The sequence below is a fragment of the Perognathus longimembris genome, chromosome 20 (assembly GCF_023159225.1).
Source record: "Perognathus longimembris pacificus isolate PPM17 chromosome 20, ASM2315922v1, whole genome shotgun sequence".
In the NCBI taxonomy this organism is placed as follows: domain Eukaryota; kingdom Metazoa; phylum Chordata; class Mammalia; order Rodentia; family Heteromyidae; genus Perognathus; species Perognathus longimembris.
The window spans coordinates 44543943-44571617 of NC_063180.1; the positions used below are offsets into that span (position 1 = coordinate 44543943).

At 58.5% G+C, this 27675-nt stretch overlaps 4 protein-coding genes across 6 annotated transcripts; 1 reads left to right on the plus strand and 3 right to left on the minus strand.

The window, feature by feature from the left end:
• The first annotated feature begins 1688 nt into the window (after positions 1-1688).
• Mpi (mannose phosphate isomerase) lies at positions 1689-5672 on the plus strand. The gene is given in 10 exon segments (XM_048369497.1): positions 1689-1725; positions 1971-2098; positions 2634-2834; positions 3303-3444; positions 3834-3904; positions 3906-4017; positions 4655-4828; positions 4934-5142; positions 5404-5493; positions 5495-5672. Coding segments are annotated over 10 exon segments (1272 nt in total). The 5' UTR covers positions 1689-1709; the 3' UTR covers positions 5624-5672.
• Positions 5673-6231: 559 nt separating this feature from the next.
• On the minus strand, positions 6232-8956 carry Fam219b (family with sequence similarity 219 member B). Of its 3 annotated transcripts, XM_048369508.1 has the most exons (6): positions 8937-8956; positions 8791-8867; positions 8582-8669; positions 7907-7984; positions 7615-7660; positions 6232-6868 (listed from the first exon to the last, which is right to left on the minus strand). In XM_048369508.1, the coding sequence occupies exons 1-6, from the start codon at positions 8945-8947 to the stop codon at positions 6710-6712; spliced, it is 459 nt and encodes a 152-aa protein (XP_048225465.1). In that variant the 5' UTR covers positions 8948-8956; the 3' UTR covers positions 6232-6709. The 3 variants fall into 3 exon arrangements, with proteins under 3 accessions (XP_048225465.1, XP_048225463.1, XP_048225462.1); XM_048369506.1 differs by having other exon boundaries at positions 6232-6865; positions 8791-8947; XM_048369505.1 differs by having other exon boundaries at positions 8791-8947.
• Positions 8957-11492: 2536 nt separating this feature from the next.
• LOC125368501 (cytochrome c oxidase subunit 5A, mitochondrial) lies at positions 11493-22848 on the minus strand. Its single transcript, XM_048369510.1, has 5 exons — positions 22655-22848; positions 16495-16611; positions 15107-15228; positions 13275-13398; positions 11493-11659 (listed from the first exon to the last, which is right to left on the minus strand). The coding sequence occupies exons 1-4, from the start codon at positions 22761-22763 to the stop codon at positions 13285-13287; spliced, it is 462 nt and encodes a 153-aa protein (XP_048225467.1). The 5' UTR covers positions 22764-22848; the 3' UTR covers positions 11493-11659; positions 13275-13284.
• Positions 22849-26292: 3444 nt separating this feature from the next.
• Rpp25 (ribonuclease P and MRP subunit p25) lies at positions 26293-27280 on the minus strand. The gene has a single exon (XM_048369504.1). The coding sequence runs from the start codon at positions 27157-27159 to the stop codon at positions 26548-26550; it is 612 nt and encodes a 203-aa protein (XP_048225461.1). The 5' UTR covers positions 27160-27280; the 3' UTR covers positions 26293-26547.
• Between the last annotated feature and the right edge of the window lie 395 nt (positions 27281-27675).

Genomic DNA, 27675 nt, shown 5'->3' on the forward strand with positions numbered 1-27675 from the left:
AGATTGTAATTGCAGACCTGTATAGGTAGTTATTTGTTTATGCCTGTCTCTTCCACTAGACAGGAAGCTCCACAAGGGTGTGCTTGCCTCATTCTGTGTGTGTGTGTGTGTGTGTGTGTGTGTGTGTGTATCAGCACTGGGGCTTGAACACAGGCCTGAGTGCCATCTCTAAGCCTTTGTGCTCAGGGCAATTCGTCTGCCACCGAAGCCAGTCTTTTGCTGGCTAATTGGAGATAAGAAAATCATGAGTCAGGCACTGGTGGCATTATTAGCTACTCAGGAGGCTGAGATCTGAGTTTAAAGACAGTCTATGGAGGAGAATCTGTGAAACTCATCTCCAATGAAACACCAGAAAATCGGAAATGGTGCTGTGACTCAAAGTGGTAGAGCAGGGCTGGGGATGTGGCCTAGTGGCAAGAGTGCTTGCTTCGTAGACATGAGGCCCTGGGTTCCATTCCCCAGCACCACATATACAGAAAATGGCCAGAAGTGGCGCTGTGGCTCAAGTGGCAGAGTGCTAGCCTTGAGCAAAAAGAAGCCAGGGACAGCGCTCAGGCCCTGAGTCCAAGGCCCAGGACTGGCCAAAACAAAACAAAACAAAACAAAAACTAAGTGGTAGAGCGCTAGCCTTGAGCAAAAGAGCTCAAGCCATACAACAAAATCAAAACAAAACGATTCAACTTTGTTTTCACCAGGTACTATCCTCAGGATATGGGGTGAGGGGGTAGGAAGGGATCTATTTGAGGATCAATCTTCCATCTCCCAGCCCTTAAGGGCATTCCTCCAAAACCTTGGCTTTCTACCTCCTGAGAGAAGCCCCTCCCCCCCCAGGCCGTCTACCCTCCTCCCTCCGTAGCAACTCCAGCTCTGGGCTGATGAAGAAGGACCCACACCGTGATCAGTGTGGAGTTGCCCCCCCCAATCTCTGGACATGTCTAGGATGTGCCCATTGCCCTGGGAAAGACACCATTTGCCCATCCATCCACCCATCCACCCATCCATTCAATGAGGAAGGATAGCCGCACGCCTCACCATCTCTGAGTTTTCAAGGGCTGAGCACTGGGGGCTGCAGCTCCGTAGCAGAGCACGTATCTAACACGTGCAGGAGCCTGGGTTTGATTCCCAGCACCAAAAGGAGAAATGGTAAGTTAAACGGAAAAGCTGGTGGGAGCCAGTGGCTCACGCCCGGGCCCAGGCCCAGATCCCAAGCACGGGGACACACACACACACACACACCTGGCTCACACCTGTCATCCTGGCTGTTCAAGAGGCTGAGGTCTGAGGACCATGGTTCAAAGCCAGACCAGGCAGAAAAGCTGGGGAGGCCGCTGTGGCTCTGAGCGGTAGAGCGCCAGCCTGGAGCCGGCGCCCCGGCCCCGAGTTCGAGCCTCACCAGGGACAGACCGGACCACGCCTCTCCTCCTCCTCCTCCCTCTGGAGGTGGAGAAGGTTCTCCCCGGGTCGCCCCAGCGGGCCCCGCACCCCCAGCCTTCGGCCTCCAGCTCCGCCCCCCCCGACCCCGCCCCGCAGGCCGGCAGGAGCCACGCCCAGCCGAGGCGGAGCGGCGGTGCCTCGCGGCAGGACTACATTTCCCGTGGGGCGCTGCGCGCAGGGCCGCGGGAACTCCGCTTCCCGTGAAGCCCTGCGCGCGGGGCCGCGGGGGCCGCCGGGAAGGCCTGCGTGCCGGTGGCCGGCCCGCGGCCGCCGGGATGGCGACTCCGAGAGGTGAGGCGTCGGTTGCCCCGCGGGCGAGGCGGGGGGCGGAGGGTCGGGGGCGGGGGGGGGGGTCGGGTCGCGGCCCCGGCTCCCCGGGGCTGGGTCGGCTGGCGGCGGGAGGGCGGGGCGCCCGCCCCTCGAGCGAGCATCCTGCGGGGCCGCGGGGCTCCCACCCCGCCCGCCGGCCCTCCGCGGGGGCCCGGGCTGACCCTCCGCCCCGTCCGCCCCGTCCGGTCCGCCCCGTCGGGCCGCAGTGTTCCCGCTCTCCTGCGTCGCGCAGCAGTACGCCTGGGGCAAGAAGGGCTCGGCCAGCGCGGTGGCCCGCCTGCTGGCCGGCAATGACCCGCTGGCCCGGATCGCCGAGGACCAGCCCTACGCCGAGGTGAGCCCCGGGCGGCCTGGGGGGGGGGGCGGGGGCTGGGGGCAGGCTCGCCCTCCCGGCGGGCACGGTCACCAGCCAGAGGACGGCACCGGGAAGAAGCCTCCGACCTGTGACATGTACCGCGGGGTGGGGGGGGGGGCCCGGGGTTTGAACTCAGGGCCCGGCACGGCCCCTGAGCCGCTTTTGCGCAGTGCGAGCGCCCTCCCCCTCGAGCCCTCCCCCACTTGGGGCTTCTTGCTGGTTCACTGGAGATGGAGTCAGCATCACACAGAGGTGTTTTGAGACCCACGGCGCAGGGGTCACCCCCTCACTGGACGAGCCCCACCACCGACCCAGAAAACTGACCCTGCAGGAGGGAAAAACGTGCCCCAGCCTCCAGGCCGCTTCGAGGCGGGGCCCACGGTCCCCGGGTCTGCGGCCTGAGCCTCCACGCCCAAGCCCGGAGCCCGGAGCCTGTTTTAGGGGACCCCGTGCCCTGCACCCATACCCTGCAGACCACAACGGGTGGTGCCAGGGCTGCTTCCTGTCCTCGTAGCTGTGGATGGGGACGCACCCCCGGGGCGATGCCAAGGTCCTGGACAACCGCGTCCCGCAGCAAACCCTGGGCCAGTGGATCGCCGAGAACCCGGACGGCCTGGGCTCCAAGGTCAAAGACGCCTTCCGCGGCCAGCTTCCCTTCCTCTTCAAGGTGCTCTCGGTGGAGACGGCGCTGTCCATCCAGGCCCACCCCAACAAGGTGCGGGGCCGCGGGGGAGGGGGGGGGGGCGGAGAGGGGCCTGCCAGGGCCCGCCCCGGCTTCTGCCCCACCCAGGCCGAGGTCCAGCCAGAGCTCCAGGCGGGCGGTAGCGGCATCCTGAGCTCGCCTGGGTGGACAGCTGGCGAGCCTGCGCCGGGAGCGGGTCCAGCTCTCTCCCCCCCCCCCCCCCCCCCGCGCGCTCCAGCCGGCTCCTCCCGCCCAGGGCTCCACGCCCCTGCCTTCCACTCGTCACCCGTGAGCCGATCGGAGAGAAGCAGGGAGTGCCGGCGCGGCGGGCTTGAACTCGGGGCCCGGGCGCGCCCCTCTGTGTTGGTGGCTCACTGGCGAGGACGCCGACGGGGCTGGCTTTGAACCGTGGTCCTGGGATCGCAGCCACCAGGGCACCGCAGGACGGGGCTCTTGCTGAGTGAGTCCGGTGCCCTGACAGCGCCCCCCCCCGCCCCCCAGGACCTGGCAGAGAAGCTGCACCGCCAGGCTCCGCAGCACTACCCCGACGCCAACCACAAGCCCGAGATGGCCATTGCCCTCACCCCCTTCCAGGGCCTGTGCGGCTTCCGGCCGGCGGAGGAGATCGCGGCCTTTCTGCAGAGTACGGGTGGGCCGCGCGCCACGCCGGGGAGACGCGGGGGGCCCTGGCCCGAGCGGAAACGGAGAGGGGGCGCGGCGCTGGAGGCCACTGGGACCAGGCTGGGGGGGGGGGGGGTCGCGGGCCGGCGCCCAGCGGCTGCTTTGCAGCGCAGCGGTGCCCGGCTCTGTGGCTGGGGGGGGGGGTGGGGGGGGGGCCCGAGGGCGCCCCCTCAGGAGCCCGGCTTCCCGCACTGGTGCCCGGCTCTGTGGCTGGGGGGGGGGGGTGGGGGGGGGGGCCCGAGGGCGCCCCCTCAGGAGCCCGGCTTCCCGCACTGGTGCCCGGCTCTGTGGCTGGGGGGGGGGTGGGGGGGGGGCCCGAGGGCGCCCCCTCAGGAGCCCGGCCTCCCGCAGCGGTGCCCGAGCTCCGGGTCCTGGTCGGAGAGGAGGCGGCGGCGCAGCTGAGGCGGAGCGCGGGCGGCGACCCCCCCGGCGGCGGCCTCGGCCCTGCGCGGCTGCTTCTCCAACCTCATGCGGAGCGAGAGGGCGGCGGTGGCGGAGCAGCTGCGGCGGCTGGTGGAGAGGCTCTCCGGGGAGGGTGAGTGCGGGGGCCGCGCCCCGTGACGCCGACGGGGGCTGCGTGCGCCCCGGGCTCCCTCGCTGCAGCGTCTCCCCGGCTTTCCTGCCCCGGCTGGCCCCGAACCTCCGCCCTCAGCGCGGACCCTGGCGCGGCGGGGCCGCCGGCGGAGCCCGTTCTGGGGCTCGCGGTGTCTTCCCGGCCCCGCAGCCGCTTCCCGCGTCGGGACTGGCGGGCAGAGGGGACGGGAGGCCCCAGCGGAGGGGGCCCCCCTCCGCTGCCGGGGCCGTGCGGGCAGCGGGCCCAGGCCTGTCCCCGCAGCCCGCGGGGGGCGCCGGTGGGGGTCCCGGCGCAAAGCCCGGGAGGGGAGAAGCTGTCAGGCTCCGGTGGAATCGGAGCCGCCGGCCTCGCGGGCGAGGGGGGGGGGCGCCCCGGCCCCGAGGTCAGGCCCCGCGGGGCGCAGGGGTCAGCGTCGCCCTCGTGACCCGCGGCGGGGGGGGGGGGGGGAGGCGCCCCGAGGTCGAGCCCCGTGGGGGCGCCGGGGTCAGCGGCGCCCTGTGACCCGCAGCGGCGGCGGGCGGGGGGGGGGAGGGGCGCCCCGGCCCCGAGGTCAGGCCCCGTGGGGGCGCCGGGGTCAGCGGCGCCCTGTGACCCGCAGCGGCGGCGGGCGGCGGCGCGGAGGACGCGTGCGCGGAGCTGCTGCTGCGGCTGCACGGCCAGCACCCCGGCGACATCGGCTGCTTCGCCGTCTACTTCCTGAACCTGCTCACGCTGCAGCCCGGCCAGGCCATGTTCCTCGACGCCAACGTGCCGCACGCCTACCTGCGGGGCGGTGAGCGGGGGGGGGGGGGGGGGGGGGGGGGACGGGGGGGAGTGGGGGGAGCTCCCCCCCCCCGGGGAGCCCGCTGACCGCCCCCCGCCCCCCCCCCGCCCCCAGACTGCGTGGAGTGCATGGCGTGCTCCGACAACACGGTGCGCGCCGGCCTGACGCCCAAGTTCCTGGACGTGCCCACGCTGTGCGAGATGCTCGACTACGCGCCCGGCCCCGCCCGCGCCCGGCTCTTCCCGCCCGCGCCCAGCCCCGACGACCCCTACCTGGCCGTCTACGACCCGCCCGTGCCCGACTTCACCGTCCTGAAGGCCGAGGTGTGTGCGGGGCGGGGCGGGGCGGAGCCTGGGGGGGCGGGCGGCCTGGGGCGCGGAGGCCGCACTGCCCCCCTCCCCGTCCCCCCCAGGTCCCCGGCTCGGTGCCCCGGTACGAGCTCCCCCCGGCCCCTCCCCCTCCCCCCCAGGTCCCCGGCTCGGTGCCCCGTACGAGCTCCCCACCGCCCCCTCCCCCTCCCCCCCAGGTCCCCGGCTCGGTGCCCCGGTACGAGCTCCCCACCGCCCCCTCCCCCTCCCCCCCAGGTCCCCGGCTCGGTGCCCCGGTACGAGCTCCCCGCGGTGGACTCGGCCAGCATCGTCCTGGTGGTGCGCGGCGCGGCGGCCGCCCGCTCCCCCCGCCGCCCCGGCCGCGCTGCCCCTGCAGCCGGGCTCCGTGCTCTTCGTGGCCGCCCGCGAGCGCGTCTCCCTGGAGCTCGCGGACGCCCAGGACCTGCTGCTGTTCCGGGCCTGCTGCCTGCTGTAGCGGCCGCGCCCGCCGGACCCCCGCGCGCGCCCCGCCCGGGGGGACTGGGGGGGGCTCGCGGGGCACCTCGCCTGCGCAATTAAAGATGGCGCGGGGCGCGCGCGGCCCTCGGCGGAAGCGGCTGCCGGACGTCACGGTCTCGGTTCTTCTTCCCCGCGTCCTGGGGTGGGGCGGGCCTTGCTCGCCCTTCACGGGGAACCCGGCCCGGCCCAGGGGCTCCCCCACCACCCCTGATAGCCCAGGACCCCGGCCTGGGAGGGGAGGGGCGTGCCCGTGGAGTCCCCCCCCTGCAGCGGGGGGCCAATGCGTGGCCAGAGAGGCCATCACGGGGGCTGGGAAGGTGGCCCAGTGGAGGAGCGCTCGCCTGGCCTGCAACGAAGCCCTGGGTTCGAGTCCCCAGCACCACATATACAAAAAAGCCAGAGGTGGCGCTGTGGCTCGGGTGGCAGAGCGCTGGCCTTGAGCAAAGAGAAGCCGGGGACAGCGCTCAGGCCCTGAGTTCAAGTCCCATAACCAGAAAACAGGGAAGAAAAAGGAAAGGGGGGGGGAGGCCTGGCCCGGGCGCCCTGCCTTCCCGCAGCCCATGGAGCCCATCTCCACAGACGCCGTGCGGCTGGAAGGATCGCATTTATTTTCACGAGTGCAGATCTGTGAGGGGGGGCTCCCCTCCGGCCTCCCTGCGCAGCCGAGCCCCCTCCCGGGCGGCCACACAGCGATGGCCGCCCCGCCCCAGCCGTCCAACCATGCGGGCGGTGCTCCCCAGCTTCCAGGGCTCCGCTCCCTGCCGGCGGCCACGGCTGCTCCCCGAGAGGAGCGGGTCCCGCGGGGAAGGCGCGCGGACCGCCTCGCCGCGCACACAGGCGGAGCGACAGACACCCGAGAGGGAAGAGGAGCACGCCGCGCCGGGCCGCCCCGGCCCGGGACTCCCCGCGAGGTCGAGCCGCACGCGCTAGGTGCTGCTGTCTGCCCCGCGCAGCTCTTCCCCGGCCGTCCCCGGGTCCGCGCGGATCCCCGGGCCCCCTCGGTCCCCACGCGTGGGGACGGCAGCCGGCAGGTCCCCGGCGGGGGCCCAGGTCGGGGCCGCGCCTACTGCAGGGTGCAGGACGAGTCCCCCAGACAGCAGGTGCAGGAGCAGGCGGACGCCATGGGCTTGGGCGGGATGAGGTCCAGGGCCTCGTCGTCCGGGATCTCGTCCAGGTGGTAGCCGTCCTCCAGCAGCTGCCGGCTCACGTCCTGGTTCACCTGCTAGGAGGTGGAGACCCCGAGCTAGAGGGCGGGGTGCCACCTCCCCGCCCCCCCCCCCGGGCTCCGGGAGCCCCGGCCAGCACTGCCCGGGCTCAGCCGCCCCGGGGGGCTGACCCCACAGGAAGTCCCCGGACGTGGGACGCCAAGGCCCCAGCTTAGACGGCCTGCGCGTGCTGAGCGGCCCCTTCCCACGGGAGCCAGGCTGCTCAGGGCCCCCGGCGGTGGGGCGGACGGCAGGCTCCCACCGGCCCACTGAGCAGACAGAGCTCACCCCGCTGGGAAAAGCCATGCGGCTCGGTTTCCTTCCTCCCAGGCTTTGCGTGTGCTAGTCCTAGGGCTTGAACTCGGGACCTATGTGTTTCCGCTCAAGGCTGGTGCTCTACCACTTGAGCCACAGCTCTGGTTCCGGCTTTTTGGCGGTTAATTGCAGATAAGAGTGTCAAGTTTGTCCACTCTGGCTTCCGAGCAGAATCCCCAGATGGGGAACCACAATCCTCCCGCTTTCAGCCCCCGGAACAGCTGGGGTTAGAGGCGTGGGTCGCCAGCCCCCGTCTCCGATAAGACTTAAGATGACGGAGGTCGTTTACTGCCCTGGATTTTCCTACGACACCTACACCTCTGCTAGAGGAAGAGGCTAGAGCAGGAAGCCGGAGAGCAGACCAGAAGTGCGGCCAAGTGCCCCGCACAGCGCAGCCGCCACGCACCGCCCGCAGCGGGGTGCGGCCTGCGCGGCGCCCGGGACTTGCCTCTGCGGAGGAGTAGCCGGAGGACCTGGATCCCAGCTCCCCGTCGCTGGAAGAGGAACACGGTCAGTGGCAGGAGGCCCGCGGGCCACGGCGGCCGAGAGCAGGCGAGCATGCAACGGGGTCTGCGGGGCTGGTGAAGCCCGGCACCTGCGGGGGGCACGGACGGCTCCCTCAGCGGGCCCCGCCCGGCGGGACTGGGGGTGGCTAGGCTAGCAGCGCGGACGGCGGTCGGGACGGGTCCCGGGTCACCTAGGAGCCCGCGCCCCGGGGAGCTGGCCCGGGGAGCACTCACCTGTCAGAGTCGAGCGACACCAGGTTCTCGTCGGGACTCTGGCTAAGAGGAGTGTAGCCCTTGTTAAACTTCACTGACCTGAGGGGAGAGGGGACCCGACACCGGGCGTCATCCCACCCTGGTGGAGGGCGAGCCGCCCTTCTCGGGACCTGCCTTCCACTGGGGTGCTCAGCCACCGAGACCGCAGCTCCCAGCGCCCGCACGCAGCCCTCCCTTCCGAAGCAATCCTCGAACGGACGCGCCCGACAGCAAGGCCAAAGCCCGAACCCCAAACAAGAGGGCGGCGCGAGGCCGGGGTGGGTGCGCGGCACGAGCCCGTCAGCCCAGCTGCCGCCGGCGGGACCCGAGCGTCCGCCAGCCTGGGCGGGAAAGCCCGACGTGGGGCTGCAGCTCAGGTGGGAGACTGCCAGCCCGGAGTGAAAGTGCGAAGGAGCCGGGCCCGGCCAGCCCCGGGTTCAAGCCCCAATACAGGCACAGAAAAAGAAAGACTGAAAACGGAAACCCCGGCACAGCCGTCCCCGCAGACCCCCGACCCCCAACTCCGGCATCCTGAGACGGAGCCGCCCCGCGTCCCTCGCGCCCTTCCCCACGCTGCACGGCCTCCGCCGCCCCGGGGAGCTCGGCCTCGCGGGGAGGAGGCCCGGGCCCCGGGGGCAGCCGCCGGAGGGGGGAGACCTTTTCCCTGAAGAGTCGGGGCGGCCCGGCCAGGCCCCCAGCACGCCTTTCCTCCGCAGCACGGCCCTGGCCAGGTCCCGGTGCTTCTCTGCAAGCCGAAGGGCCCGGGTCAGCCCCGCTCCCAGCGGCCCCGAGCCCGCCCGGCCCCGGCCCCGGCCCTCCCCGCGCTCCCTCCCCGCTCCCCCGGGCCCCGCCCCGGCCCCACTCACGCAGCTTGGCCTGAAGGGAAGGCGCGCGCGTCAGCATGTAGGGCCCCCGCTTCTCCACCGCCCCGGGGCTGCGCTCCCCCGGCCGCGGGGTCCCGCCAGGCCGCGGCCCCGGGGTGGAGCCCCGCACGGGGAGCCCGCCGAGCTCGGCGGTCGCCATGGCCGGGCCCCGCCCCGCCCCCCGCACGCGGCGGCGCGCGGGCGCAGGCGCAGAGGCGGCCCGGCGGTGCCCCCGCCCCAGCCTTCCGGCCGCCGGCCGCCGGGAGAGCCGGCACGGGGTTCCGCCCGGAGGACCTGATGGGGCGTGGGCGCTGGGCGCTCCCGCAGCCCCCGGCCGGGTCCGGGCGCGGGACTCCCCAGCCCCTCCGGGGAGGCCCGTGGCCGGCGGGAAGCAAGCTCCGCTCCCCGCGGTGGCTGGGGCCGCAGAGCTCGGGAGCGCGGCCGGGGGACCGGTCCGCGCACGCGCACTCCGCGGCTCGGCCGTGGGCCGCATCGCCAAGCCCCGAACCCCGAGCCACTCGGGGAGCCAAGCCGGCCCGGCCCGGCCCCGGCGGACGAACCCGAGACCGCTTCTTGTCGGTCATGGGTTCGAGCTCAGGGCCCCGACGCCGTCCCCAGGTCTTGGGCTCAAGGCTAGCGCACAGCACCCCTTCCGGCTTTCTGGTGGTGGGTCGGGGATAGGAATCCCGCAGACTTTCCTGCCCAGGCTGGCTCCGAACCCCGATCCTTAGGTCTCACCTCCCGCGGAGTTGGGATTACAGGCGCGAGCCACCGCACCCGGCTCTTGGGGTTTTTTTGTAACTGAAGTGAAAGGAGAACCAACTGTCCACCACCTTAAGGCCAAGAGATAATGATCACCAGGTTGCAATTAATGTACTTAAACTACTCTGTAAATCTGTTTTATGATTCTAAGTTAACAAAATGAAGAAGGAAATGGCATTTATTCAACACGTATCACTGTAACTTTACGCTTAAGTTTGGCTTTGGGGAATGTAAAATGAAACTTCAACCTACTATGAAGTGTAATAGCATACACTTTTGCCTGGGCCTCTACTTGGCTTTTTCACTTACGGCTGGAGCACTACCACTTGAGCCACAGCTCTGCGTGCGTATGCTTTTTGCTGGCTCATTGCTGAAGATAAGAGTCTCACACTTACCAGGCAGGGATGGCTCCACGCCTGTCATCCTAGCTACTTGGTAAGCTGAGATCTGGGCATCACAGGCAGGAACGTCTGTGAGACTCAACTCCAGTGAACCACCAGAAAACCAGAAGTGGTGCTGGGGCTCAAAGTGGTACAGCACTAGCCTTTAGCTGATGAGCTTCGGGACAGCACCCAGGCCAGTTCAAGCCCCACAACCCCCCCCCCCCCCAAAAAAAGAGGGTTGATCTGTGGCTCAAATGGTAGAGCACTAGCTTTGAGGGCAAAAGCTCGGCAACAGCACCCAGGCCCTGAGTTCAAGCCCCAGAAATGTCATGTGTGGACACATACATGCGTGTGCACGTGCACACACACAAATTTAACTTAAGAAAAATGAAGTAACCCCCCAAAATAAGCGCCAAATCTAGGTTATCAGAGTGAGGCTCCAGGACAAGCACAGAGCCCCCCCTTTCCAGAAAGACACAGCCCACACACCTGGCTCCCGGCTACATCTTGTTCTTCCCCTCAGCCGAGTCGCAAACCTCCCCCCACCCCATGTGGCTGCTCCGGCAGCAGGCCCTACACCTAACCATGCCAGTGAGTTTCCTTTCTTCTGCTTGTTGGGAACAGGCTCCTAGGGAAGAAATTGAGGACTGCAGAACAAAGACTTTGGCTGGGCCCTGGTGTCTCAGGCTACCCCGGAGGCTCAGAGCTGAGGATCACGATTCAAAGTCAGCCCAGGGAGGAAAGTCCGTGAGACTCATCTCCAATGAACCACCAGAAACCAAAGTAGAGCTGTGCTCAAGTGGCAGAGCACTAACCTTGAGAAGAAAAGCTAAGGGACAGCGCCTAAGCCCTGAATAAAGCCCAAGTAATAGCATTTAAAAATAGAAAAGCAGGCAGGGAAGGACACTGAAGCACAGGTATGCCAGGGGCTGACTGCCACAGAGCACCTTTTCCAGACTCAGGTGGGAGAAATCTTAACTACAGGCCTTGTGCTTGTTAGGCCTGTGCTCTACCACTTGAGCCACATCACAACCTGAAAGAACGTTATTATTATTATTATTATTTTGCCAGTTCTAGTGCTTGAACTCGGGCCCTGGGCACTGCCCTTGAGCTCTTTTTGTTCAAGGCCAGCACTCTACCACTTGAGCCACAGCGCCACTTCTGGCCTTTTCTGAAGAATCGAACCTAGGGCTTTGTGCAAGCTAGTGAGCACTCTACCATTAGGCCAATCCATCCAGAACATCATATTTTTTCCTGTAGTACTGGGATTTAAATGCAGAACTTCTTGTGTACTAAGTGGGTGCTCTACCACTGGAGCCATTCCTCAATGACCACTTTGAAACTCGTTTTGCCTGCTTTGGGAATTACGTACTCTGTTCCTACAGCAGGAGCTTGATGGCCCTGCCATCAAGCACTAGAAAAGCTGAAGTGACATGTCAGCCTTAGCCACGCTGGGGCTCTCCAGCATTACAGCAGCTCTCAGAGCAGTTTGGGAACGCGCGGAAGGAAGACCCAGCGCACCACATCTTCTGCTTCTCAACGCAGACAGCCCACAGCTTGTTTCAGTTCAAACTCATTTCCCTTTTATTAAAGTCCAAGTTACCATTACAGGGTTTGATACTCAATAAAGGAAAATTTGTTCAAATAAGGTAATATGTTATCATCAGCATTTCCAGGTGACTGTTGACAATCAAGTAGCAGTGGCAATAAGTCTGTGGGAAGCCCATCTGTAAGAGAAAAGAATCACCACAGAAAGGATGAATAATAGGTAGCAATGCTATTTAAAATGAGCACTAAGGAGGGTGGGCGTCAGTGGCTCTCTCCTGTAATCCGAGCCACTCAGGAGGCTGAGATCTGAGAATCACAGCCACAGTCCATGAGACTCTTATCTCCAGTGATCACCAGAAAACCAGAAATGGAGCTGTGTCTCAAAGTGGTGGAATGCTAGCTTTGAGGGAAAAGGCTCAAGGATAGTGCCAAAGCCCTGAGTTCAAGCCCTAGGACCACCAACCACTACCACCACCAACAAAACATGAAGAGCTGGCAGGCAGCATCCAAACTCTGAATTCAAGCCCCACAACGGACAAAAATTAAAACTAAAATTAAAAATTATTTTAAAATTATTTTATTTGCATTATTTCTGGAGGGAACCAAACACAGGGCTTCATATATGCTAAATATATGCCCCATTAATAAAGTGCCTTTTCTTTTTTAAATTCCAGTATTAGGGCTTGAACTCAGGACCTTACTCTCGCTTTTCACTCACCAATGGCATTGGCATTCTAGCACTTGAGCTGTACCTCCAGTTTTGACTTTTTACTGGTTAGCTGGAGATAATCTCTCAGATTTTTTTTTTTGCCTTTTATTTTTTTGGAACTGGGGATCGAACCCAGGACGTTGCACTTGCTAGGCAAGCGCTTTGCCACTGAGCTACATCCCAGCCCATGTCTCAGATTTTATCTGCACACACTGGCTTTGAACCATAATTTTCAGATCTCAGCTTTTCTTTCTTTTTTTGCCAGTCCTGGGTCTTGAACTCAGGGCCTGAGCACTGTCCCTGACTTCTTTTTGCTCAAGGCTAGCACTCGACCACTTGAGCCACAGCGCCACTTCTGGCTTTTTCTATATATGTGGTGCTGAGGAAACGAACTGAACCCAGAGTTTCATGTATGCTAGGCAAGCACTCTAGCACTAAGCCACATTCCCAGCCTCAGCTTTTCTGAATAGCTAGAATTATAGATTTGAGCCACTGGCACCTGGCCTAACGTTTTGGGTCTTTTGTTTAAAAAAACAAAAAAGCATTTTTCTGTACCCTGCCTAGTGTCTAGACAATCCTGTGGCAGTATTAGTCTGTCTTTCCACAGAGAACGAGTTAGCCAAGAAGCTTTCTCACTGAATGGTGGCTATGGATCTGTCTATTTAGTTCTACTGGACACACAATGGTGTCACATGAATTCTGCTACTCAAAGGGGACACAGAGGCTTCTAATGTAACTCTATGCTACAGTATTGTTTTCTTGGGGAAGAAAACCACCAACCCACAAATGAAACATGTCAAAGGACCTTGTCTGAAAATGAACACACTGTACTCTATCATCTGTGCTACTTTATGCTCGAAGGAGTTCTCACGGACACTTTTAAGTTACCGTATCATCATGGCACCATTACACCATGGAAAGAGGTATACACAGCAACAGCCAGAAACCGTGATCTCAGTCCCTACCACTTGTCACTGTCATTCTAAATGTCCTTGCTCATAGCTACTACTGTGGCCAGACTGGCCTCTGCAGGTGCTGAGCGTTAACCCCCAGTCTCCTCATCCAGGAAGTGGCGCGCTCCTTACCTGCGGAGGTTTACACCTTGTCGAGGCCCAGTTCCTCGGGCGTGGAGATTCCCAGTTCATCTAAAGTTGGTCTAAGTTCCTGGATGACATAGGGGTAGATGTCCTTATGAGGTCCGGCTTTGTCCTGTTGGCAAAGAGAAGAGCCAGTTAACTTTCTTGAAAAGCTGTCTCTGTTAACAAAAGAAATTTGAAAAAGCTTTTAATCATAAATACAGGCTAGTAGCAAATTTAACACGGGTTCTGTGCTAGATATGTTTTAAAGATAATTTGAGCTGGGTGAAGTTAATGAGACCCTGTCTCGAAAATGAATACAAAATGAGGGAGGAAGTTAACAAATTGTACAAGAAACGTACCCCTTGCCTTACGTATGAAACCGTAACCCCTCTGTACATCATTTTGACAATAAATAAGTAATTATTCAGGAAAAAAAAAGAATACAGACAATAGAGTTGGGGCGGGCATGGCCCAAGTGTGAAAGTGCTTGCCTAGCGTGCTTGAGGCCTTGAGTTCAATCTCCAATACCACAAAAAATAAAAATAAATAAACACAAGTAACAAAGACAAGTCTGGAACAACTGGAAAAGAAAGTGGGTGATGACAGAATTTTGTAAAGATAATTAAATGTGCCCAGCAGGCAACAAGAAAAATTAAATTAACACAGGGAAAGTTTTTTAATTTGCTTCCAATTTAAGACCCTAACTGAATTAACTAACAGTGCTGAATGGACTGATCGCCTACAGAGCCCTTAATTATCTTACCCGTTATAGATAAAAAATGTCACTCCTCCCAGGGACTTCTCTGTTACAGACTGAGAGAACATGCATATATTCAGGACGGGAGACTTCTGACAAGTGCACAATGTAACACTCATTTCCACAGTACTGAGTTGATATAATAACCTGTTCTGAAACCACTAACATCGTCTCGTGACACAAACAGCAAAAAGAGAAATATCCTTTGCAGTTAAGCTTTCCCATAGCTGTATCTCCTTCAAATAAATTCTCAAATAGAATTGCTGAACAACTACATTTAATTAAAAGGTATCATGTACATTTTTTTTAACGTCTGTATTGGAGCTTGAACACCCAAGCCTCTACCGCTTCAGCTATGCCTCCCTTCCCAGCTTTTTGCTACTTAATTGGAGGGAAGAGTCAGGAGGATTTGTCTGCCTGGGCTGGCTCTCAAACAGGCTCCTGAGATCTCAGCCTCCTGAGTAGTTTGGATTACACACTCAAGTACACATTTTTCTGAGTGTATGCCGGTTCTAGGGCACTGACCCTGAGCTTTGTTTTGCTCGAGCAGTGTTTTACCACTTGAACCACAGCTCCACTTTCAGCTTTTTGGTTAACTGGAGGTAAGAGTCTCACGGACTTTCCTGCCAGGGCTGGTTTTAAACCTCGATCCTCAGATCTCAGCCTCCTGAGTAGTTTGTGCAACTGTTTTTTTATCTTATTTCATTTGTCTGTCTATTTATTTATTTATGCATGCCAGTCCTGGGGCTTGGACTCAGGGCCTGCTGGGCTTGGACTCAGGGCCTGAGCACTGCCCCTGGCTTCTTTCTGCTCAAGGCTAACAACACTCTACCACTTGAGCTACTGAGCAACTTCTGCCACTTCCGGCCTTTACTGTTTATGTGGTGCTGAGGAATTGAACCCAGGGCTTCATGCCTGCTAGGCAAGCACTCTACCGCTAAGTCACAGTCCCAGCCCAAAGTCTGTTATTTTAAACCCCAAATTTTAGATTATTTTAACAAATTCAAGCATACAATACACGGATGCCTTATCAACAGGGTACCCAGTTCTAGAACAACCTCACCGCTGTCATTTCACTCACCTTAACCACCTCTAGGATGCGAACAGCACTAGCAAAATCATTTAACCGTCTGCACGCCCGCAAAGCAGCATCAATGATTTTGGGTTCTGGAACCAGATCATAGCCAACAAGGGTGTTCATCCCTGTCAATTAAAAAGAAAGGCCAGGTCAACCTGAAATATCCTCACCTGAACTGTTCCTACTGAATTATGGGCATGTACCTTTTATATGTTTGGGTCTCTATTCTTTCTGAAATCTATGAAATGAGAAACCAGTGTTAACACATTCTAGATGGTAAGAGCATAGGGATTGTCCACAGTACATTAGTAGTAGAATTATATATAATAAATAACTCACAGGCAAAAGGAAAAGCTCTATTTTCATAATAATGAGTGAATTTCTCTTCAAACAAGAAACTAACTTGCAACTCCAATCTTTAACTCTTAACATGAAGTATATATTCTGAATGCTTCAAAACAGAGCCTACAGAAAAGCAATCAAAAGGCAGACAAAGAAATGCTTAAGGAGAGAGAGCTAATGAAACCCAAATGAGCATATTAAGGAGACGTTAGAAAAATGCCAGTGTAGAGGCTCATCAACATTCAACCAGAAAATGACAGGGCATGATTACTGTCGTATCTGCACAAATGACACATCCACCAGACTCTTTTACTAATGGGAATGCAGAATTGCTGTTATTTCATTACTTCTTCTAAAGATTACTGAGTAACAAGTTCCCTGGCTACAGCACAATGAAGTCATTACGCACCAGCAGAAAAGCCTTAAAGCACTTAGGTCTATTGCTTTCATTGTGATACAAGTGAACATAGTCATGGATAAGCCACAGAGCCACGAGTTGAATTCTTGGTCTGAGACAACAATTAATGCCACTTGTTCATGTTAAAAAGGAAGGTGCAAGTGTAGAGCAAAGCAATTCATGATTAGGAATAAAAATACAACCCTAAAAACCATTACCCAGACTGGAAGACAATCAAATGACAGCTTGTATAAAATACCTAAAAGGAATAAAACTCTTACCTCCACTCAGCTAGCCCTATTTCTACAGCAATGGTTTTCAATTAGGGGATTTTTGACACCCAAGGGACACTGGGTAATGTGTGGAGACATTTTTCCTCTCTACAATTATTGTGTCTGTCTGTCTAGTGGCCAAAGATACTGCTGCTTAAATATTCTACAGTGCAAAGGACACCGCCCGCCCGCAACAAAGAATTGTCTGGCTCAAAATGTCAACAGTAATTTCAAATTCCTTGCTTACAATTCCAGGCTTAAAAATCCTAGTCTACTGAAACAGGAACAAAGCTGTTTACACCGAGCATGTTTTCAACCAAGCAGTGGAAACAATTCATAGTTACCTATCACGACAGACAAGGACGGCCATGTCCACGTACCTTTACGCAGTTCCCAGGCATCTATGTCTGGCTTGTTGAAGTAGGTCACCCAGCGGGCATCGAACTCCTCGTCTGTCTCATGGGACCCGTGGGAATAGCAGCGAGCTGACTGGACAGCTGCATGGAAAGCAAGTGATTTCAATGCATGAAATAGTCCTCAGGGGCTGGTGGGGTGATTCAAGTGGTAGAGCACCTAGTGAGGAAGCCCAGGGCTGGGTTCAAACCTCAGGAAGGACAAGAAAAGTTAAAAAACACAAAATAACAAGCTAGTCCTTGACATATATTGCCTCGTGTATTTAGTTATTTTTTGACATAGGGCCTCATGGAGCCCAAGCTGTCCCAAACACACACTCTTCCTGCTATAACCACTAGAATACTGACTGGGATTACAGCAGCCCTATTTTTATTTTATTTTTTTATTTTTATTTTTGGGGGGCCAGTCCTGGGCCTTGGACTCAGGGCCTGAGCACCGTCCCTGGCTTCTTCCCGCTCAAGACCAGCACTCTGCCACCTGAGCCACAGCGCCCCTTCTGGCCGTTTTCCATATATGTGGTGCTGGGGAATCGAACCGAGAGCTTCATGTGTAGGAGGCAAGCACTCTTGCCACTAGGCCATATTCCCAGCCCCCCTATTTTTATTTTTGATGGGTTGTGGGACTTGAACTCAGGGCCTGGGCGCTGACCCTGAGCTCTCATGGGGCCTTTTCTGCCCAGGTTGGCTTCAAACAGCTTCAGCCCCCCGAGTAGCTGGGATTACAGGCGTGAGCCAAAAGCACCTGGCTAGCAGCTCTATTTTTTTAAGGAGTGTGAGTGTGTGTGTGTGTGTGTGTATGTATCTTACCAGAAACCTCTTAAATACTATAATTCTAAGAACACTCAAAAACCTAAATGCTAAGGTGATCTTCTCTATCTCTAGTGTAATAGTGGGCAGGAAGAAGAATGGAGAAGGAGAGAAGATAATAGGACCCCGTTCAGTAGATGGATTGTCACTATAGAGCAAATGAAAGGACTCTCATCTAAACTGTTCTTTGAGCTTATAGCAAAATACCTGCCCCTATCTTCCCAGAGACATAACTCATCTCCACAACAGAGGCCCAGAATGAAGTAAAATGTGCATAAATGTGCTGAAGTAGCAGGGAGCTGGTGGCTCATACCTGTAATCCTACCACCTGGGAGGCTGAAATCTGAGGATTGAGGTTTGAAGGCAGCCTGGGTAGGAAAGTCCAAGAAACTCTTATCTCCAATAAACCCCTCTGAAAAAGCCAGAAGTGGCACTGTGGCTCAAGTTGGTTCAGTGCCAGCCTTGAGCAAAAGAAGTTCAAGGAGGTACATCAGTTTGATAATAAAAATTTGAAGAAAAAAAAAAAAAAAAAGAAGTTCAAGGACAGCACCTAGACCCTGAGTTCAAGTTCCAGGACTGGCAAAAAAAAAAAAAAATAGTGGGAGGGGGCTGGGAGGGCTGAAGTGGACATGTTTCCACTTTGATATATCCAAATAATCATGACTATGTAGATACTTAATAAGCTTACAAGACTAACACATTGATATATCAGAAAGCATAGGTTGTCATAATCCTCTATTGCACCGATATCAAGAACATGTCATCTTTTTCGTGAACTCATCTTTAACCTAATCAGATAAAATGATACAACTGCACTGGAAGACAGTTTAAACAGTTTCTTACTAAGGTAAACACAGAGCTACCATATATAACCCAGTAATTCCAAGAAAAAGGAAAAGGAAAAGAAAAATGGAAGGATGCTTACTTCCTTCTCAAAGTCCCTTCCACAGGGCCTTAGGGAAGCTAGTCAAGTACTCGGCCTCCAAGCTTTACCCTAGCCCCAGTGTTACCTAGGAAGTTTACTCTTCTCTACGAAGCTTGCAAACTGCTGGGCATGGGAGTTCATGCACTGGGAATACACATACATCAATTCCACGAATAAAACTATATTCCTAAACCAGGCACCAGTGACTCACCTCATAATCCTATTCAGAAGGCTGAGACCTGAGGATCACACTTTGAAGCCAGGCCAGGGGGGAAAGTCCATAATATTCTTATCCCCACCAAACTACCAAAAAAGGCAAAAGTAGAACTTTGGCTCAAGTGGAGAACACTAGCCTTGAGCAAAAGCAGCTCAGGGACACTGCCCAGGCCCTGCGTTCAAACCCCAGGACTGGTACAAAAAGAAAAAAAGAAAATTCCCTAACGGCAGTAATTGTTACACCAAGATGTATTCTTAGTACTTTTCTCCCGTATACTTAATGTGCACATTAAACAAATTCACGCTCTCAACATGGTGGGGTTTTTTTGTTTGTTGTGATTTTTTGCCAATCCTGTGGCTTGAACTCAGGGCCTGGGCACTGTCCTAGTGCTCTACCACTTGAGCTACAATGCTACTTCTGGGTTTTTCTGTTTATGTGGTACTGAGGAATGGAACCCAGGGCTTCACGTATGATAGGCAAACACCCTACATTCCCAGCCCTCAACATGTTTTTTAGAGGAAATGATACTGGTATCTCCATCATCTTTCTCACCTAGTTGTGATACTCAAAAGGCAAAATATGGAGAATTACCACATGCTTTGATGCAACCTGAAGTAACCAGAGGTGAAAAAGAGAGGTTGAGAAGCTGGCTATGTTGCACAGGGGAGAAAAGCCACCCCCACCCCAGGTGGGAGAAACATTCTATCTACTCAGCATGTAACTGGGAAACCATTATGTCACTATGTTCCACTCTGGAGACTTTTCCATGGACTATTACTTCAGACTCCTCCCATAAACCCCCTAAATCCTCTAAATACCAAATGAAATTTTCAGGAGGCCGAGATCAGAGGATTGCTGTTCCAAGCCAGCCTGGGTGGAAAAAAGACCCTGTGGACCCCGTGGGACTCTTGTCTCTAATTAACCACTCAAAAAAAAAACAAAAAAAAAACAGAACTGGTGCCTGTGGCTCAAGTAGTAGAACACTAGCTTTGAGCACAAAGAGGCTCAGGGACAGCACCCAGGAGCTGAGTTCAAACCCCACAACTAAGGAAAAGAAAAAAGAAGAGAAGAGAAAAAAAGAAGAGAAAGAGAAAGGAAATTCATGCTGGATACTGGTGGCTCACACCTGTAATTCTAGCTACTCGGGAGGCTGAGATCTGATAGCTGTTTGAAGCCAGTCAGGGAAACAGAGCCCATGAGACTCTTCTAATTAACCACCAGAAAACCAGAAGTGGAGCTGTGGCTCAAAGTGGTAGAGTGCTAGCCTTGAGAGAAAATTGGCTCAGGGACAGCACCCAGGCTCCAGGCCCTACGTTCAAGCCCCAGGACGGACCAGACAAAAAGAAATGAAATTCACTTTGATGTTTGTTTCTTGAGACAGGAGCCCACTAACTCAGAGTGGCTTACAAGGAAGCAGCCTTCCTAACATTGAGCTGATAGATGCTGGCTACTATGCCTAGCTTTTTTGACTTTCTTTTGTGGTACTGGGAAATGAACCCAGGGCCTCCAACAAACCAAAACACTCTGAACTTGAGGCACACTCCCTGTCTTTTTGTTCTGTACTTTGCGTATTTGTTTTGGAGACAGGGTCATGGCTAACTGCCTCCACCTTGCCTTGCAATAGCTGGTCTTACAGACGTGTAACACCATACTGGCTCTCTTCTCTGACTTTCAATGGAGTAAAACCTCTAGTCTCATACTGGTCCTTATGAGGCACAAATCTCCACTAGTGGTATCAAAAAAACGAATGGGCTAGGGAGGTGGTTCGGTGGTACAGTGCCCCGGGGTTCCATCCATAGCAATGGGGGTGGAGGGATCCAAAATGAAATGCACTGAAAAAGCAAATGCATGCAGTGCAGACACCACACTGCAGAGGGTGGACTAGGCGCAAGTAGGCTTTATGATGTTCTGGCCACAAAGTCCCTTAACCCTTAAGAGGTAACCAGACTCAATTTCATCCTTTACCAAGGCACAGTTGTGTTGTGCATTTCTTCCAGGCAAAATGTTAAGAGTTACATTACCTCACTTAGCTTCACAACGACCCAAAATTATTCTGACTTTACACAAGAGGCAGCTGAGACTTTAGGTCAAGTAACATGCCAAGAGTAACACATATAAAAAGCAGCTGACACTGCCCATGACCAACACTGCCTCCTAGCGGCAAACACTAAGGACAAACACCTAAAATAAAGCCATTGGTTTAAGAATTACACTCAGGAGGGTGAGCAGAATACCTGGAAGATAAGCCACCAAGGAAATAATCTAGTGTATGTTAGTGTATCGTTTGCCAAAAACCTCTGTCGTTTCCCATATGTGCTTTAAAAATGTAGAAGGGCTGGGAATATGGCCTAGTGGCAGAGTGCTTGCCTCATATACATGAAACCCTGGGTTTGATTCCTCAGCACCACATATACAGAAAAAGCCGGAAGTGGCACTGTGGCTCAAGTGGCAGAGTGCTAGCCTTAAGCAAAAAGAAGCCAGGGACAGTGCTCAGGCCCTGAGTCCAAGGCCCAGGACTGGCCAAAAAAAAAAAAAAAAGGGGGGGGGGCACAGCTAAAAACAAAAAAAAAAAATATAGGGGAAGTGAAACTGTGGCTCAAAGTGGCAGTGCTGGCCTTGAACACAAAAGCTAAGGGACAGCGCCCAGATCCTGAGTTCAAGCCCCACAAAACAACAAAAAAACTAAAAAAGGTAGAAATGTGTGTGTATGTATGTGTAGGAAATTTATAAAAGGTAAAAAAGTCATGTAAAAAAATTTAACAAGGTATCTGCTACTTTAACAATTAAAAAAAAAAAAAACAAACAAAAACCGCTGACTCCACCAAATCTGAACAACAGCAGAGTGAATGTAGGCTAACGACTAAAGCTAAGAAACAGAAAACAGTTCCACCGCTAACTCAAGAGGTGGCCTCAAAGTGGGCCTCCATTTCTTCTAAAACAAGAATTTCCACCATCTCTATGTGTACGCCGGCTCTTTGTTCTAGGACCCTGAAGTCCAAACTGAAGGAAGCAAAAAAGCGTCCTTTAGGTTCAGAGGGTCAAATGGATAACGTCAGGTGTTCGAGTGTCTTGAGTTATTTTAACGTTTCGGTGGGCCTAAGTCTAAACCCTAAGACCCACATTTCACGTTTTACACCATAGCCGTGGGGCTGGCATTCTAGGGCGAGTATTGTAGTTAAACGTACAGTCCTAGCTAGGCGCCGGTGGCGCAAGGCCAGGAGGCTGAGATCTTACTTCAAAGCCAGCATGGGGCAGGAAAAAGTCCGGGGACTCTAGACTCCCACGAACGACCGAAAAGACGGAAGTGGAAGTAGGGGGCAGGAGGCGTGTGTCTCCGGGGGTAAAGCACTACCCTTGAGGGGAAGAGAAAACAAAGGGACCTCGCCGGGGCCCAGAGTTCAAGTCTAGGACCAGGAAAAAAAAAAAGGGGGTGGGGGGTCGGAAGGAAAAAGAATCTGCCAGGTAAGGCGGTGGATCCCCAGCCTAGGGGGAGAGCGGTGGATAAGCCGGGGCCCAGAAGCCGAGTTCGAGCTCAAAAAAAGAAAGAAAAGAAAAAAAAGAAGCAAAAAGGAAGGGCAGCACTGGGGTGGCTGGGTGCACGAGACCCTAGGCCTGACCCCCTTCCCCAGCACCGGACGAATACGCAAGACGGGGCTGCGGTGTTGGGTGAGTGGCAAAGCGCCTGCCTTAGCAAGTGCAACGTCCTGGGTTCGAGCCCCAGGACCGGAAAGAAAAAGAAAAGAATAAATACACAGCTTGGGGCGCGAAGGCTCCGCGCGCTGACGGACGGGCGCCAGGGCCGCACTCGTCCCGTGCCACGATGGGGCGGGCGGGCGGGCGGGGGGGGGGGGGCAAGGGCTGGATGACCTTCGGGGCGGACGAGACCCAGGCGGCGCTCCGGGCGTCGGTGTCCCCGGGGCGGGGAGGGCGCCGCGCGCGCCCCGGGCTCAATGTCACCTTCGCCGGGGCCGCGCCGGGTCGCGGCCGCCGAGGACCCCCGGGACCCCCCCCCCCGGGGGCCCGCCGCACCCCGTCGCTCCCCGCGCCCGCGGCCGGGAGGGAGGGAGGGAGGGGCCGGCCTAGGCCGCGGGGGGAGCCCGCCCTCGCGTGGCGGCGGGGGCCCAGGTCACCGCAAGGACGCGCGGGCGCGGGCGGGCGGCGGCGGCCGTTGGGCTTACCGGCGGCGGGGCTGAGGGCCGGGGCCGGGCGCGGCGGGCCCCGGGGAGCCGCCCGGACGGCGGCGGCGGCGGCGGCGGCGGCGCCACGGCGGAGAGCGGCGCCCAGCATCGCGGCGGCGGCGGCGGCGCTGGCGGACGAGGCTGAGGAGACGCCGGGGCGAGCTCGCGGGCCGCTCCGGATCCGGCGCGCGGGGGCCGGACGCACGCACGCACGCACGCACGCCGGGGGCGGGGCCTCCGGGCGACGCGCCACGCTCCGGGGGGCGGGGCCTCCGCGGCGACGAGGGCGGCGCGTGGAGGACAAACTTAGTCGGCTCCGCGTCCCGTGCGTCCGCGGGCCCCGCCAGCTGCACGGCCGCCGTGAGTCGAGGCCGGGGGCGGGGGGGGGGGGGGGGAACGCGAGGGACGGACAGTGGAGCGCGTCGGGGCTCGAGTCCCGCCGTCGGGGAGACCTCGCCCTCTCCGGAGGGCGACGGCAAGGGCAGAGTTACAGGAGCAATCACTTGGGGCCCAGCCGCGCGGGAGGCGGGGATCGCAGAACCCCGGTTCCAAGCCCGGGCGCAGACTCCAGGCGACTTCCTTCCTCCCTTCCTTCCTGCCTGACTTCCTTCCTTCCTTCCTTCCTTCCTTCCTTCCTCCCTCCCTCCCTCCCTCCCTCCCTCCCTCCCTTCTGCCTTTCCTTCCTTCCTTTCTTTCCTTCTTTCCTTCCTTCCTTCCCTCCTTCCTTCCCTCCCTTCCATCTCTGTTTTTGGTGCCAGTCCTGAGGCTTGAACCCAGGGCCTTGGCACTGCCCCCGGGCTGTGTTTCTGCCCCACACTAGCGCTCCACCACTTGAGCCTCAGCCCCACGTCTGGCTTTTTGCTGGATCGTTGGAGATAGGAGTCTCACAGACTTCCCTGCCCAGGCTGGCTTTGAACCTGGGTCTTCAGGGCTGGGAATGTGGCCTAGTGGTAGAGTGCCCGTCTCCTATACTTTATGAAGCCCTGGGTTTGATTCCTCAGCACCACATATATAGAAAAAGCCAGAAGTGGTGCTGGGGCTCAAGTGGCAGAGCACTAGCCTTGAGCAAAAAGAAGCCAGGGACAGTGCTCAGGCCTTGAGTTCAAGCCCCAGGACTGGCAACAAAAACAAAACAAAACAAGCCAGAAGTGGAGGGCTGGGAATGTGGCTCAGTGGTAGAGTGCTTGCATAGCATGCACGAAGCCCTGGGTTCGATTCCCCAGCACCACATATATAGAAAATGGCCAGAAGTGGTGCTGTGGCTCAAGTGGCAGAGTGCTGGCCTTAAGCAAAAGAAACTCAGGGACAGTGCTCAGGCCCTGAGTTCAAGCCCCAGGACTGGGGAAAAAAATAAATTGCCCAATTAATGAATGGGGTTGGAAGATGGAGGGCCAGGTTGATAGGACAATGTGTATCTCACCCCACAAAGGGACTCACCTCCCCCTAACTGGGCCGAGAGTGCATGCAACTGATTGACAGCTGGAATGATGGCCATGGCAGATTTGTGGCCAACAAAGGACAGCTTCTGCAGCTCTTACTGTGCTGAATCTGGAAGCCTCCCCTCTCCTCTGCTGCAGAACCTCCGTTCACTGTGCGGTCCTCACTCAGCCTGTCTCCCAGAACGCCAGGAGAACTCATGCTAGAACAGATGCCCTTTGGTTCCCAGCCGGGTCGCTTTCCAGACTGCCCCATTTCCATCTTCATGACGTGTGTGCGCGTGCGCGCTTTGGAACTGGGCTTGAACTCAGGGCCTCGTGCTCTTGTTTTGTTTGTGGGGCTTGAACTCTGGGCCTGGGCTCTTCAGCTGAAGGCTAGCACTCTAGCACTTTGAGCCACAGCTCCACTCCCGGTTTTCTGGTTGTTAATTGGAGGTCAGTCTCATGGACTTTCCTGCCCAGACTGACTTTGAACCATGATCCTTGGATCTCAGCCTCCTAAGTAGCTAGAATTACAGGGGTGAACCACTTGTGTCTGGCCTATTCCATGCTTCTTGGGCCATCGTGAGAGGGTCAGCCAAGAACACCTAAATCCGTGGACTTTCCTTAGAGACTCATCAAGAACAGGAAGTCAATCTCGAGGTGGCTAATAGTAGTAATCCCAGCACCCTGAGGCTGAGGCAAGAGGATCTCCAGCTCAACAGCAGACTGGGCTACACTAACTCCTGTCTAAAAATTTAAATAAAAGTTTTTTTAAAAAAGGACACCCAGGAGCCAGTGGCTCAGACCTGTCAGCTACTCCGGGGGTTGAGATCTGAGGACCACCATCGGAAGCCAGCCCAGGCAGAAGGTCGATGAGACTCTTACCCCCAATGAACCACCAAAAAGCTGGAAGTAGAGCTAGCTTGTGGCTCAAGTGGTAGAGCACTAACTAGCCTTGAACACAAACGCTCAGGGACAGCACCCAGGCCGAGTTCAAGCTCCAGGGCTGGCACCCACACACAAATCCAGAAATGGACAAGGCTCAAAGTACAAGCAGAGATTTGGGGGGGCAACGTCGACCCTCCCTGGAACCCTCCCCCGCCCCCCCCCCGTCACCGGCAGAGGTTTTCTTTTAGGGAGTCTGCCAATAAAAATGACTTGCCGGTGCTTTGTCTCCCATCTCCCCCTTTCCAGGGGCTCTGCTGAGTTGCAGGGGTGGGGTCTGCTCCTGAGATTCTGGGGTTACAGACCCCCCCCTCCAGTTCTTCCTGCTTATGGCATGTGACACTCCCCCCCCCCCCCAAGCTGATTTCGAGCGGCTTGAGAAGACGGGCAGGTCTCCCAGGCCGTTATCTCTCCGCACAGCTGTTCGGGAGCTGGGAGCAGCAGCTTATCAGGGAGCCCGCAGCGATTCAGAGCCGAGTCCCAGCTTCTCTGCTGAATAGTAATTTCCAGCCGTGCATCTGTGCTCAGTCTCTCCACCCCCCCCTCCCAAGGGTGTGCTGTCCTTTTGCAGAGAAAGGGCAGTGAAGGGGAGACCCTGCTCCCCGGGCGCGCTGAGGCTTGGTGCCAGCCTGCCAGCCTTCTGGGCAAGGCTGTGCCCTGCAAGACTGCACGCTTAGGGACCGTGGCGCCCTTCACGGTGACCCTCAGGAGAGCTCCACCATGCTCCTCCTCCTCCCCTTCCCCCCAAAGCAGGAGCTGCTCCTTTTCCCCTTGGTAGGGAGACACAAGGGGGACACAGATCCCCTTCCAGACACAGGTCGCTGACTCCCAGAGTCTGCCAAGTAGGGCAGGAGGGCCGGGGTCGGGGCCCTGTGCCCCCTTACAACCATTCTGAAGTTCTGCCCTGACCCTGAATATGCCAAGGCTAAGATGGAGACAGAAGGCGGGGAAGGGGAGCGGGCAGGCGGGTAGGAAAAAACCTGGGCACAAAGCTGTTCTTGTGTTTGTTTTATTGGAATCAAGACTCCAGCTGTAGGGCTCAAGGGAGGAAAGCTCGAAAGTCACGTCCAGGTTTCTCCCTCTGGGCCAGCCACGGGGTTATATGGGGGGGGGCGGGGAACACGATGATGACACAGAATGGGGCTCCCCCACACCTCAGACTCCTCTCCAGGTCCAGGGCCCTCCCCAGCTACAGTCCCCGCCCCCTTTCATCGAGGTTGACAGCCCCAGTGCCCCCCCAACCTCGCGCCCAACCCCGCATTCCTGAAGCGGCCCAGGAGGAGTGACAAGCTTGTCTCTTCGGCCAGCACAGCCCTGGAAGTTTCTCTGGGTTGTCATCCTGCTTCTCCTGGGGCCCCTCTCTCGTGGCCTTGGTGGGGGGGGGGAGAGGTCCACACCCCCAGTCCGAGAAGTTTGTGTCCAGGCTGCGGGCCCCTGGGGGAGCCCGGGTATGAGAGGCGGAAGGTGCGTGCGTGGGGCGGGGGGGGGGGGGATCGGTGGGTCGAAGGCCCGGGACGGGGAGTACTCATCTCAGGCAGTCCGGCCCGCGTGGCCCGCGTCCCCCGCCCCGGGCCCGGGCTGCGAGCGCTTGGCGGCGCCGCCCCCGGCGGCGGGGTCCCCGAGGCTCCTTTTGGAGGTCGTCTGCGCGGCGGCGGGCGCGGCCGAAGGTGCGGGGTCGGGGCCGGGGGGCTGGTAGCCCGGCTGCCGCGGGTCCAGCGCGTCCTTGGAAAGTAGGATGGCGAGGCTGGGCACGTTCTTGAGCACGCTGAGGCTGGCGGCGGGCGCGGCGGCCGGGGCCCGCGCGGGCCCGGGCGGGAGGCTCTGCCACACCTCGCGCACGCTCCGGTAGCGCAGCCGCGTGACCTGGTGCAGGCCGGCCTGGCGGCGCTTGAGGATCTCGGCGCACGTGACGGTCTTGGTGGTCGCCCGGCCGCAGCCGCTGAAGACGATGGCGCGCGTGGCCGGCTGCGCCATGCTGGCGGTGGCGAAGGCCAGCAGGTTGCGGATCTTGCTCCCCTCCTTGACCCGCATGTGCACGGCGCCCGGCGCCAGGTCGGCGAAGGGCCCCGGGGCCGCGCCGCCCCCCTCGGCCCCGCTCCCCGCCGGCGCCTCCTCCGAGCGCACCTTACGGAAGTTCTCCATGCGCCCGGCTCGTTCTCCAGGCGCCCGGCTCGGCCATGGGGACGCCTCAGCCCCCCCGGGGCGGCATGGCCGCGGCGCGGCGCGGTGCGGGCCGCCCGGCACGCGGGGCGCTGGCGGGACCCCTCGCCGCCCTCGCTCGGGCGGGCGCAGCTCGGCTCCGCGCCTTGGGCTCCGCGCCTTCGGCGAGGCCCCGCCCGGGGGAGGAGGCCCCGCCCCTTTCTATAAAACACGCCCCCAGCCGGGCCTCCCTGGAGTCCGGGCGGCCACGCCCCCGCTTGAAGTCACGCCCCCTCCGTTGGCCACGCCCCCGCAGGCCACGCCCTCCGCCTCGAGGACCCAGCCCGCGCCCTCCTCGGCTGCCGGGCGTCCGGCCGCGGGGTCCCGGGTGAGTCGGGCCGCGAAGCCCCCACCCTCACGATCGCCCTCGGGTCCCCCCCCCCCCCGAGTCCACCTCGACCTGGACGAAGAGCGCGGCCGAGCGCCGGGCCCGGGCCCCGCCCGCGCGTGCCCCGTTCC

Excerpts from the sequence above, each read along its gene's own strand:
- Fam219b (XM_048369505.1), bottom strand. The coding sequence starts at position 8,947 with ATGGCGACCGCCGAGCTCGGCGGGCTCCCCGTGCGGGGCTCCACCCCG. Across the intron at positions 8,670-8,790 it reads TTCCCTTCAGGCCAAGCTGC|AGAAGCACCGGGACCTGGCC; the intron begins GTGAGTGGGGCC and ends TTCGGCTTGCAG. Across the intron at positions 6,869-7,614 it reads CCGGCTACTCCTCCGCAGAG|CAGGTGAACCAGGACGTGAG; the intron begins GCAAGTCCCGGG and ends TCCACCTCCTAG.
- LOC125368501 (XM_048369510.1), bottom strand. The coding sequence starts at position 22,763 with ATGCTGGGCGCCGCTCTCCGCCGTGGCGCCGCCGCCGCCGCCGCCGCC. Across the intron at positions 15,229-16,494 it reads TGCCTGGGAACTGCGTAAAG|GGATGAACACCCTTGTTGGC; the intron begins GTACGTGGACAT and ends TTTAATTGACAG. Across the intron at positions 13,399-15,106 it reads GCATCCTAGAGGTGGTTAAG|GACAAAGCCGGACCTCATAA; the intron begins GTGAGTGAAATG and ends CTTTGCCAACAG.
- Rpp25 (XM_048369504.1), bottom strand. The coding sequence starts at position 27,159 with ATGGAGAACTTCCGTAAGGTGCGCTCGGAGGAGGCGCCGGCGGGGAGC.